The sequence below is a fragment of the Aplysia californica genome, unplaced genomic scaffold, assembly GCF_000002075.1.
Source record: "Aplysia californica isolate F4 #8 unplaced genomic scaffold, AplCal3.0 scaffold00123, whole genome shotgun sequence".
In the NCBI taxonomy this organism is placed as follows: domain Eukaryota; kingdom Metazoa; phylum Mollusca; class Gastropoda; order Aplysiida; family Aplysiidae; genus Aplysia; species Aplysia californica.
The window spans coordinates 81,663-94,520 of record NW_004797393.1 but is presented as its reverse complement, the minus strand read 5'-3'; the positions used below and the strand labels follow the sequence as shown (position 1 = coordinate 94,520).

General features: G+C 40.3%; 1 protein-coding gene across 3 annotated transcripts in view; it reads right to left on the bottom strand.

The window, feature by feature from the left end:
• The window catches only part of LOC101854318, a 65,748-nt gene that overhangs the window by 6,589 nt on the left and 46,301 nt on the right, over positions 1–12,858 (bottom strand). For 2 of the 3 annotated variants that reach the window (XM_035969174.1, XM_005096191.3), the window contains exons 17-19: positions 9,527–9,632; positions 7,845–7,992; positions 6,208–7,032 (exon numbers count right to left, since the gene is read on the bottom strand). In XM_035969174.1, coding sequence (XP_035825067.1) covers positions 6,208–7,032; positions 7,845–7,992; positions 9,527–9,632 — 1,079 coding nt within the window. Of the gene's footprint in view, positions 1–4,178; positions 4,365–6,207; positions 7,033–7,844; positions 7,993–9,526; positions 9,633–12,858 lie in introns of all 3 variants that reach the window. The other variant, XM_035969175.1, reaches the window with a different exon arrangement.

Here is a 12,858-nt window from a genome sequence, read left to right as displayed (position 1 = left end):
GGGGGAATAAGGAAGGAAATAACGAAACAGAACGAAAGAAATTGTAATATGTCCCTCGACCATGTCTTTATTCGAATAACGTCTTTACATGATGTACATGTATCCGGATACCCCGAGAACTGGATGTGGGCGGTTGTGGAAGGACACTGACAGAAAAGCATGCATCAAGTCACCATTGAGACCGTACGGTAGAAAATCATTGACAGAACTGTAATCACCCCCCCCCCCCAAAAAAAAACAAACCCAACAAAAGAAAAACAACAATAACAACAAACCAACAAATCCACACACATACACCCCTTTTTAACCCCCTTTTCCTCCACCTAGTAGTTGGCCTATACCTTATCAAAAATAAAATATTCTAATAATAAATAAAAATCCATCACACTACACAGATAGATTTAATGTTATAACTTCCTAACAAGGAACAGACTGGAAGGTTCAGAAGAGTGAACCGACACTAGCATAGAGAATTATTTGGTTAACCTTTAGCGTTACCAGAACACCCAAAAGACTTTAATATAGAAACTTTCTGTTCCCTGGAAATCATTAAAATGTTGTGGTATATCCAACAATAACTTTGAATAACACAATCTAAATACTTGAGCCGGGAAAAAATCAAGGCAATCAATTTTAGAAATCCGGATTTTCCCGATTTATCCGGATTTTCGTCACCCACGTAATGTGTATTGAAGGTGCAAAAATAATAGCACCTCGCATACATATCAGACTAAAGCCAGCCCACAACACTTTCCGAATCAAAATGTTTCTCTTGAATTTAAAAAAAATTGCTTTAAAGTTTTTTCAGAAACAGCAGAGGGATTTTCTTTTTGCCATACGAGGTGGCTTAGTTCACAATCTGTAAGTAAGCTACTGAATTAATTACAGAAAGTAATGCTGAATAACAATAATTACACTGGCAGTACCGTCATATAAAACGGTCGATTTATTAACTGATGGAGACAAGTAAGTAAGCTGCGAACAATGATAACTATAATATTAAAAAAATTCTGCCCAATCATTTCAATGTCATATCAACATAATCGTTTATATATCTAAAAAAGCAAACATACAGTAGTCATAAAAATGTAAAAAGGAAGCAAAATTGGTTAGCAAAATCAAAAATATTTTTACAAAAATAAATAAAAGGGGTACACTCAATACTTTTCACATAAAATTAATAAAATGCAAAATTAATACAAAGTCTTCACAGAAATCAAACAACATTCAAGAGTATATTATTACGATGCTGGAGGTAGACCGAAACCACGAAGCTAAACTTGTTTCAAGCACAGCTGTTCTAAACTATTCGTTTTAAAAGGAAAAGAAGAATGAAAAAAAAAAGAAAAGAAATATTCACAAAATCAGAAAAACAGAGAGCAGTTTTAGTTTTGTCGGTGGTTGGTGGGTGCTCTGGTGTAGTTTGCTCCTTTTTTCCCTATCAAACATCCATCGTCATTATCTTAGTTTAGTTTTAGTTTTAGTAGAGGTTTTACGGCGCTCGTAACTGCATAAGGTCATATGAGCGCCAGAAGATTAGAGGTGTTACAAGAGAGTAACGAACATAAAAAAGAATATTGCTGCCAAAATAATTACTAAAAAACTAAAGCATGATCATGTGACTCCTATTTTAAAAGCATTACACTGGCTCCAGTGAAAGAGCGTATCATATATAAAATATGTTTAACTTGCTACAAGTGCTTAAATGATTTATCACCGGACTATCTAAAACAGCTTTTAACACCCTATGTGCCTCCTAGAACGCTCAGATCATCTAGTGACAAAACAACCCTTGTTAAGCCTAAAATAAATTTCAAATCATATGGCCAACGCTCTTTTTCATATATTGCCCCACTTGTTTGGAATAGGCTTCCAAAAACTATCAGAGAAGCAGGAAATCTAGAAATTTTAAAGAAGAAACTAAAATCATTTCTATTTTCATCATATTTCGATTAGACAGAATGCATCCAAGCTGTAGATCGTTGTGAGTTTGTATGTGCGTATGTGCATATGTATGTATGTGTGTATGTGAGTATGTATATGTGTGTGGTGCGTGCGTGAGTGAATATGTGTTTGCATGAGTATGTAACACTATGTATCTTTAAAATTGATTTGTAAATCCATTATATGTATCATGTTAAGCGCATAGAGCATTGCATAAGTGGATATGCGCTATATAAATGCAATCCATTATTATTATTAAGAAGAAGGGGAGATAAGGACGATAGACGTTTGATAGGAAAGAAGCAAACCACACCAGAGCACCCGCCAACCACCCACTCGTCATTATCTCTTTCTCCTGTTCTTGGTATATCACTCTCTAGTATCACCTCTAATCTTCGGCACATAATTATAGTATGATCTGTTTGCGTTGCAAGTGCTGCAAAACTTTCACACCCACACACCAAAAAAAAAAAAAAAATCAATAAAAAAAGGGGATACAAGTTTGGCTATGTGCATCCGATTTCTGTCATATTTTGTCTTGGTTTGCGAGCCAAAAAGTACACACCAATAGAGGAAATGGAACATTAATGAAGTCATAGAGGGAAGGAAGAGAACAGGCACACAGGGCTGGTGGGATAAGGGAAGATGCAGGACTGATGGGGGTGAGGGGATATACAGGACTGATGGGGTGAGGGGAGATACAGGATTGATGGGGGTGAGGGAAGATACAGACTGATGGGGGTGAGGGGAGATCACAGAATTTTACACAGAATTCTGTGGGGGAGATACACGTTTGAGAGAGAGAGAGAGGGTGGGCAAGGCTATAGTAATATTATAATACCCAGCGCACACTGCCAGTTGAATTCATTTGTTTGATTCGGTTGGGTTTCAGCCAGATTTTCCTTCAAAGATGGGGGGGGGGGAGCCGCCATTTTGACACTCACACACAAACACACACACACAAACACACACACACACACACACACACACACACACACACACATACTCACAATACGACAGAATGGATTCATGACCTTGAGTAACAATTTGACTTTAAAGGTCACAGTCGAAACTGTCGCATTGTGCCAAAATGGCAGTTTTTGTCTTATCCGTCAAGGAAAATCTCGCTGACCCTCGACTGAATCCAATGAGATCAGTAGTCAGTGCGCACTGCGTATAAGGAAGGCCAGACACTGGCTTGACAGGGTGCTCCATACAACATACGATCTCATCCTTTATCAGACGAATCTATCACGTTTACTACCAGTGGTGGTAAATTAAAGCTGAGGGCTATACAATCATTGATGTTAGAAGTATATTTGTATTTCTGGAGGAGAGGAATCTTAATTACGTTTTGCATCCTTGAAAAGAAAAAATTGTTCCTTTACTGCAACGCTCACTTTGTAGTATATAATATATATATATATATATATATATATATATATTTATATATATATATATATATATATATATATATATATCATATTTATCATATATATATATTATATATATATATATATATAACACATGTATATAACGTGTGTGTGTACACACACACACACTCACACACACACACACACACACAAACTCACTCACTCACTCACTCACACACACACACAGGCACACACACACACACACACCAGAATTTCACGGAAATTATATATCAAACAAAATATCTGAAATAAATTGGACCCTTAATCTTCATGCTGCACATCACATCTAGCAAAACAAAAATCAAAGCGACAACCCCCCCAAAGACTCTGCCAGTCATTGTAAACTTATAAAGTACAGGTAAGTGCAAGGATAGAGGACAAAGTAAAGGGGAGCATGCACACGGTGGGAAGGAAAGATGAGGGTGAAGTCATGCAAGGCACTCGCTGAATCAACAGCTTGGGAAGGTCACACAGTTCCACATCCATGCTATTGTTGAAACAAAATATGATCTATGCCGACGAAACACTTAAAGTAAGGCAAAATATTGGTGCACAGTAGAGAGCAAAATCACAAGACACCCTGACCCAGTTATTAAAATATGATCCAAGCTGCTAGAAATAGTAAAAGAACCAAATAAACCCCAAACAAAGAATACCAAGAATACCATGAATGCCGGAATTATACAAGAGGTGAGAAGCTCGAAGAAAAGGAAACACATTGAGGACAGAAAAATCCAAGAGAAGCGGTATTAAAATATGATGCACTGAAGGTAATGGTATAATGAAAGTGTCGATGGTTACCCTGATCTGGTTACAGAGGGACTGCGCCCTTAAACACGTTGTGATGGGACTGCACAATATTCAGCTTAATGGACGGGAGCTTTGCCGCTACCATGTACGGTGAATTTTGTAAAGACTGATGCAACGCGTAATGCTTCGGCGGCACTACCGGCTCCATTCTCTTCTTCTTCATCTTCTTCGTGTTGCCTTTGATGAGAGAACAAAATCAGGTCACAGCGAATTATTGCCCATTACACACACACACACACACATACAAAACATTGAAACACGCCCATTACACACACACACACATACAAAACATTGAAACACGTTACAGATAAATGCATGACTCTTTTGCTTTTTGTTTTCATTTTGATTCAGGCTCTTAATATAAGAAAATGTTGGAAAAATATCATCAACGTAGAAAAATTTACCCTCAAGACCAAGATTGTCTTTGACCAGATAAAAATTGTGTATATATATTTGATTTTTTGAGCAAAAAATTGTAAAAAGTGTCTCTTAGACATTTCATTTGATTTGAAATCAGAAAAAAATTATTTCCAATGGAGGAGCAATTAAGTTAATCTATTATATACATCTTCTCAAAAACTATAATTAGAACCAAAGAAAAATAATGTTCTAAAACATTGACCCCAAATCAAACTCTTCTCTGTTTGTCTTTGGGTAGCTTCAAGCATTTTTTTCCTAAAGCTTTAAACTGTTCTAACTTCACATGTTTCTCTACTGTCAATCTTTACATAACTTAGTGTTTATTATGCCAAGCTTGGCCAAATTTCACATTTCTTACACTAAAGTTTTACAATAATTTGACGTCATTTATATCAAGCATCTGGCTCCACAACAGCAAAGATAATATGGCAATGGAACAAACTCCATACATGATACTTGTGGAAAGTCAACAGTTTGATTACAGATGTACAAACCAATGATTGTTGAAAACTTAATGCTACTGACGAAACGCACACAGGAAACACATCACTGAACTAAAGCAGATGAGTCAATGAAAACAAACAGCCGCATAAATAATAAACGACATAAATAATAAACGAAAAAAAAAGCCCCAAAAGGTCTGTAGAAGTGGCACTAATCCGTACCCAGGATGTCTGCTGACAGTAAAATGTCGGCCAACACAAAGAAAGGTGAGTATACACCCAGAATGAAGCAGAGCAAAAAGTGCTCCGACTCTATCCCCCAAATTTACATGAATTATTAAAACAAAACACCTTTTTTAAACAAAGTATTAAATACGCTGCAGGTTAAAAAGTTAAAAAACATCCCTGTACAGCTGATAAAAGTCAGGTGCAGGCTGCAGATTATAGAGGAAATACGTACTCAAGAATAGGGGGAACCAAAATCACAGCGACACTCAAAAGTATAATTACAAAAACAAGAGGCTGCATTCTCAAGTCAGGTTCGAGCATGGCTTGTGACTGGGAGAAAGGGGAAGGGTTGGATATATGGAAGGCACAGCTCCTACCACACACAATCTATACGGACATTTGTGTAGCAACGCGGTGGGATCGTGAGCTTATCAGTCCTTTTTATGGATTAGTTCAAGTATACATAATAGGTGCAGAGCCCCCCCCCCCCCCCCCCCACCCCCCCCCCCCCCCCCCAACACACACACCCACACCCACCCAAAGGGAGGAAAAAATATTGGTTTCTTCTATTTCATTAATTTGACGAGCACCTGATTTCACAAAGATGCCACAGATTTATATTCGGTCAGACACGCCAACGATAGCATAGGTATTGACTGTGTACAAGCTCTCGGACGACCTGTTGAAATATTTCAATTTGGTGGGCATGCTAGGAATTGTTGGGGCCGACACTTCGGTGGGAGCTTCTACGGTGACGCTAGCGTAAGGAACTTTGGGCAAGTGGAAAGTTAAAGACTGAGGCTCCCCAGAGGGAAGAAAGGAGGAGGAGGAGGTGGAGCTGGAGTCTTTCTTCTTCTTCTTCTTGTTCCTGCCGTGCTTCCTGAAGCGAGAACCCTGCGGGAAAGCCACAAGTCTGAGATCACCATTACCTTTTGTGTTTGGCTTGAAGGTCTGCAGGTCGGTCGACTCCACGTTGTTGACCGCCACCGTACGGTTGGCGCCGCCGCCTCTGTCCGTCCCCGGCGCGGCTGGGATGGTGTAGTTGGTGGAGACAGAGGTCTTGGACACGTAGCGTTTCTGGTTCAAACCGGCCAAGTATGGAGTGTTCGGGAGTACGCGTGTGGGCTGGGAGTGGCCGCCATTCTGAACCTTGAGACCGCCTGCCGAGTCTGTAAATCTCGGTACGGCGCCGGACTCGGAAAACGGCGGAAGGCTTTGAGTCTCGCTCTTTTTGCTCTCTGTCGTCTTCGAGCGGGCGTTTGTCCCGTGAATGGTCCCATCATTGCCTGATTTATCCGCCGCGGAAGAGTTGTGGAACTTGATGCCGGCAGTCCTGTGTTTCTCGTGGCTCCCGTCAGCAACAGAAGAGCGGGTCTTGTTGTTGTTCGACTCTTTGCCGCTACGGCTCTTGCCGGCGTCTGGCGTGCGAGAGTTGTCTTTCCTTCCGTGAGCGCCGTCGCTGCCTCCGAGAGCTGCCCCAGCAGAGTTTGCTCCCGTGTTGTTGTGGTGAGCATTCTTTTTCACCTCCGCGTTGCGGTCGACGATGGTCTGTCTCATGGCCACGGGGCGCGGGGTGAAGAGCGCGTCCTCCGACTGACGAAACTGTCGCATGGCCCAGTTTGGCCGACGAACCGACTGGCCCTCCACGCACAGACTGATGCCTATGTAAGGTGGGACCGTCACCAGGGGCTGCTTGTAGGCCAGCTCAAACCGTCCTGTGTCGCTATTCCGGTCAAACTTACGGTCCACGACAACTGGAAAATTCCAAGAAATAAGAGACAATTCCCAATTTATAAATGAATAAGCACAGACTGACAGCGATAAATAAACGCATTACAGAGAGAAAGATGAAATAAAAGGTGGACTTGAAAAACTTGTTTTTGCCTCTGACCTTTGACCTGAGGATTTGTGAACCACGGGGTCAAGCTGGACAACTGGTTTTACATTGGTGAATTTGGGAGGAAAATGCAATTTGATTTAGTTTTCGTAAGAGTTTTCCGGCAAGCAACACAAACAGGTCATATTGGTGCCAAAGATTCAGATAACAGGTGTTACTAGAGAGTAACACAAAAACAAAATAGATTAGGAAAGGTAAGAACGATAGATGTTTGATACGAAAGAAGGAGCAAACCACACTACAGCAGGCTACCCACCAACCACCCACACTTGTAGTATTGGTACTCTTCAAAGTAAAAGTAAAGTAAGGTAGTTCCCGTATCCGATCCAGACATTGGGGATTGTCTTGTTAGTGAGACAACTTCCTGGGCCTTCGGTATATTGTGGTAGGGCGGCCAGTTCCTTTCCACGCCGCCTTTACTTCCCCAACTCGCAGTCAGGTACCCATTACTGCTGGGTGGCTAGCAGGGTGCGAAAAAAATTTGTGTCCAAACCGAGGCTCGAGCCCGGACTTTCCGCTTCGGAGATGAGCGCACTAACCGCTCCGCCACCCCACTCTCACTCTTGAAAGTATTGTCAGAGAAAACAGGATCATAAACAAACCAAATAAATGATGACATATTATTGCGGACCCATCACAAAACACGAATAGACACTGTACACTGACTACCTTTGATGGTATCGTCCAACACGGCAGCACACAATCTGGCAGTCACAGCAGTACTCGACTCCATACTCGGGCTTGAATTAATCTCGATGAGCCAGGGCTGCAGATCTTCCGTTAGCATAAAGTCCGCTCCGTACAGCTCAAATGAGGACTGGTAGAATAGAGAACAAGTTTGCAACTTGATGGGAAATTTAGCGAAACCCCCTTCTTAACCCTTCTCTCTTAGGTGCACTCACGCATAGGCTCAACAAGACAGGATATTCATAAATATACATGTCTCACGTGCTGAAACAAACAGCTACGTAAAATATTTTCTCTCTTTCTCCCTCTCTCTCTCTGTTTCATTTGTAGCACTGTGTGTTCAGTAACCTCACTGTAGTTGGTACAAATGAATTTCTCTGTCTCTTCTTGGTTTATACATTGGAAATACAAAACATAACCCTATAAAACCATGCCAATTATAATCTCTACACGATAGACCTTTCTTTTCTACGATACTGCATTATGCCATGCAGCTCGACACACCAGTTGCTCATTATTTTGGACTGTTCTTTAACCCCTTGCCTGCTCTAAGGGAGTACCTGGTACACCCTAATAATTCACACCTGTGTGTGCTGTGGGCGTACCTGGAAGGCCTGAAAAAAACCCTGAATAGACACCTGAATAGACATAAAGGTCTTGAACATCTAGCTCTCACTGGCAAAACTGAAGGCAAACGAGGCAGGGGTAGGCCCAGAGCAACCTACTTAGGGAACCTAAACAAATGGGTAACAGGGAAAGATCAGGGAAACATAGCTTTTTTAAAAGCATCCTAGCAAAGGAATGAATGGAGAACAATGATCGCCGATGTCTGTCGCAGATCTGGCACTGGATGATGATGATATCTTTACTTCTGCACAGTTTTGAAAACCGAGAGACACATCCCAATATTCTCTGTCTACTTTCCAACGCGATCATGTCTATTTCTAGGCTGCTAGTCACAGGATTCACAAGCGGCGGCTAAAGCAAAGAGACATGGTGTGAAGTGTGTTGGGTGCGAAAAAAACAAAGTCAGTCTGCCTCTCTGCGGTTCTTGCGTGCAGTCTACATTCGCCACGATGGCTTTTCATAGGTTGACTAGTTGTGTGTCAGTTTCCGAAGATATAACTTGGCTGTTAGAATATGTTTTGAAAAAAAAAATTGGGATGGGATAATTCATTGATTTTTCTGATTTCAAGGTCTTCTAAAAAGAATCTGAGTCAATTCTTGTATCCCTACATCTCTCCATTAAAAATTATACAGGTTTGTAGACATGTTAGGAAAGACTGACAAACGCGTTTACAGCTGAAGCTGGCTGGCCTTTGAGTGTAGATGTGTACAAACTGAAATGATGAGTCCTCTTTCAAGATGGGAATGGTATTTAGCATACTTTAAAAATCTGCAAATTAGTAAACCCATATTTGAATAAACATCAAGCTTGATCCTGAATGTCATTCTTTACATTACATCATAATCGTCATCTTTGATCTGACCATCATCCTCATCTTTGATCTGACCATCATCCTCATCATCATCATCATCATCGAATTCCAAACAATATTCCCTAGCCTATCAATTACTACAGTGCTGACACATTTTCCATGTAATTTACAAACATCCAGCACTAAATCCGGACGTGGGATTTTAATAAAAAGGAGTCAACCCACCTTCCTGTATTCCACAATATCTTGTGTGACGAGCAAAGAGCAGACGATCGCTCTCTTCATGCCCGGGTATATGATGTCATCCCAAGCGTTTGGCTTGTTTTTGCTCCTGTAGTCCGAAGGAGAACAAAGACAAGAATTACAATAGGTGTAAAACGTTTGACGTACTTCACAGTAAGGTGTAGATCATTGCAGACCCCTACAATTTATTACCTTAAAGAGCATTGCATCAGAATAACATTACGTATGTATCTAGCTTAAAATTATTTTCGCTCACATTGCTGCTCATTTATATTATGCGTGTGACTGTAAGCTTACATGTGTGTGCATGTTTGTGTGTGAGTGTGTGTGTGTGTGTGTGTGTGTGTGTGTGTGTGTGTGTGTGTGTGTATATGTACGTACGAGATAGTACGTGCGCACATAAGTAAAATGTGTAAGTATGAATGTTAGTAAGCCTATGAATGCGTACACGAATGAATGTTAGTATGTGTGTTTGCTTGTTTTTGTGTGTTTTGATGTGCATGTTTACGTGTTTAAGTGGGTGTATGTCTTTATATATACATGCATGCGAGTCCGTACAGCAATTTACACACCTAAACGACTGGTCCCAAAAGCCAAATAAGATGGCAAAAAAAGAGATCTTTCATTTCCCGTTGAGACAGTCTTGTTCATTTACATTTGACCACAATCTAATGTATATGGTTTAACAAAGCTAATTTAACCACAACAATGACGCATTACTGGCTTTTGAAGGGGTACATCTGTTCCATTACTTCTGCCATATAGCAAATCTTCGAAAAGTAAACCTTGCGAGCCAAACTATGATTGCAAAACAGTGAGACTTTTTTAAAATCTTACAATGTTATTGATATTTCATGAACCATTATGGTGAAAACTCTTAGCCCATTACCACATACGACAAAGCAGTAGTCAAACGGTTTTGTAGGCAAATAGTGGACAATGAAAACTAATTTATTCCCTTTCGTCTGTCTGCGCTAAAAAAAATGTGTACCTCATTTAATATTTTACCTTGGCCCAGAAAATGTTGCATGAACAGAAACCAAACAAATATATTTTTTTTTTAAATCTCGACCCACTAATAAAAAGGTTTTTCTCTTTGGGCCCTATATTAAAAATCGCTCTTTGGAGGTATACAGAAACACTAAATAAAGTAAAGTATTTACAATTTATAGTAAACTGGCATGCAATTGCCCATTTTGAGAAACCATTGCATCCTTCCCCCACATTTCAGTGGAAGCTTGTTGTAGATTTCATCCCACGGCTGTCAAGTTTCAAGACGTCTCCACGTGAATCTCGAAAATTACTCACCCCACCTCTTAGATCGTGTTTCTTTGGCGTACCTTTAAGTGTGGTGTAGAGGAAATTTGTCAACTTTGTAATGCTGTGAATCCGCTGTTGATTTTTTTTTACCCGCTTCAGGCTTAAATCAAAGAAAACGTGACGGAACCATAGTTTGCCTTGACTTTTTTAATGGGCTTTTAGATTCTGTTGGTCATCCAACTTTTAGACCCGTATGCAAAGATCAGAGCAGATAAAACAGAGCGATTTCATTTTACCTTGTTTTAAACGCGGTCAGACGAAAGTGAACAAGTTACAGACTTCAACATAAGTTAAGGGCCACCTTGACAGACAGCCCTGATTTTCAAATAATCTATTTTTAAAAAATATATTTAAAAAAGACAGCAGGGAAGGTTTCTAAATCTTCAGCTCAAAAAGTGTTAATGGGTTACCAATACTTACCGCAAAGCTTCATAAAGGGGCAAAACCACCACGTGCAGCACGGAAATCTTCGGGGGATTTTAACCAAATTTGCTGGTTTTTATCGACTTGTGTGCATCACCACAGACAATCCTCCGTTAAGATTTTTGGTGCATGTCATAATCGTACGTACGGTCTCGAACTGTGCTCACTTTGGTGGATTATAAGTATAAGCCGCCGTTCGCGCAAAATTCGGTGTCGCATCAATATGAAACCGAGACGAAAGCTGAGAGACAGGTCGTGCCAGAGCTATGGCATGGCTGCAGGATTGAGTAGGAGCCCGAAAAGTTGCAAGAAGGCTTGCAGTGTCACACTCTGTCATTGTCTTCTTGGGGCAGCGCCATCAATTCACTGGATCAGTCCAAGAACGCCCACGTGCAGGTCGACCCACGAAGACCACTCAGAGGGTTTGCAAGTGGTCCATTAGCTTACGTTGAAGTCTGTATAAATTATTGGTGTTGTGTTGGAGTTGTAGGCTTTTCATATTTTCATTGTGTATAACTCACCAGACGATCATCATACAGTGGTGCGGTAGAAGGCTGAGGTATGAAATTGACAATTAGTTTGTTGTGACAACAGGAAATGTCCATTGGCTTTGATGATTACCACTCACCCACAGCACTTGGATTCGAGATTAAAGCGCTGAAGAGAGAGCCGAGGACAATCCAGCCAATAGACAGAACCCTGACGCCGTTCAAACAGAACAAGGTATCGGCATGTCCGGGGCCGAGGACGCTGCTCATATTCTTGCGCAAGGAGAAACTAATCAGGAATCTTTGCAACAGCACAGCTGTAGGGATTACCGAGATTAAGATCAGGCAACAGAAGAAGGGATATACTTATAGTTATAGCATCACAATGGGAATAAAGTGGCAATAAGATCCTGATAGGGCATGGTAGGAGAAATGTTAAGAAAAGTGTTCCTGTGAGAATAGACAAGATCTATAACAGTCTAAATCTATAACAAGTAGATTTATAATGAAAAAGAAAGGGGACAATCTGAAAGTGGATTTTATCAAGTTAAAAAAGATTATAAACGTGTGGCCAGACGGGGCAGGTGGGTTAAAATGTATGTTGTTACTATTAATAATCTTTGTTTGTTTTGAAAATGGTCAAGATAATTATAAAGTTCTTATGAGCGTGCAGTGTCAAGAATGAACAATGATTTTGAGGTCCTCTACAAATGTATAAGAAAATAACGTTGCTACATTTGTTTGTTTGTTTGTTTGTTTGCTTGTTTGCTTGCTTGTATTTTGTTTGTTTTTTGTTTGTTTGTGCTTATTTTTAAGAAAAAATTAAGAAAAAGTTATCAAAATCACAACAAATTTTGGGAATGAAACGGCTAAAAACTGTTTGATTTTCAAAAGTATGGATGTCAACAATTCTTGAATTTGTCTTGCCTTACTTCATGCCATGAGACCAAACGCTGAAAGCTAGCAGGCTGTGGGCTCCCATATTGACCACAAGAGAAGAAGAAGAAGAAGAAGAAGAAGAAGAAGAAGAAGAAGAAGAAGAAGAAGAAGAAGAAGAAGAAGAAGAAGAAGAAGAAGAAGAAC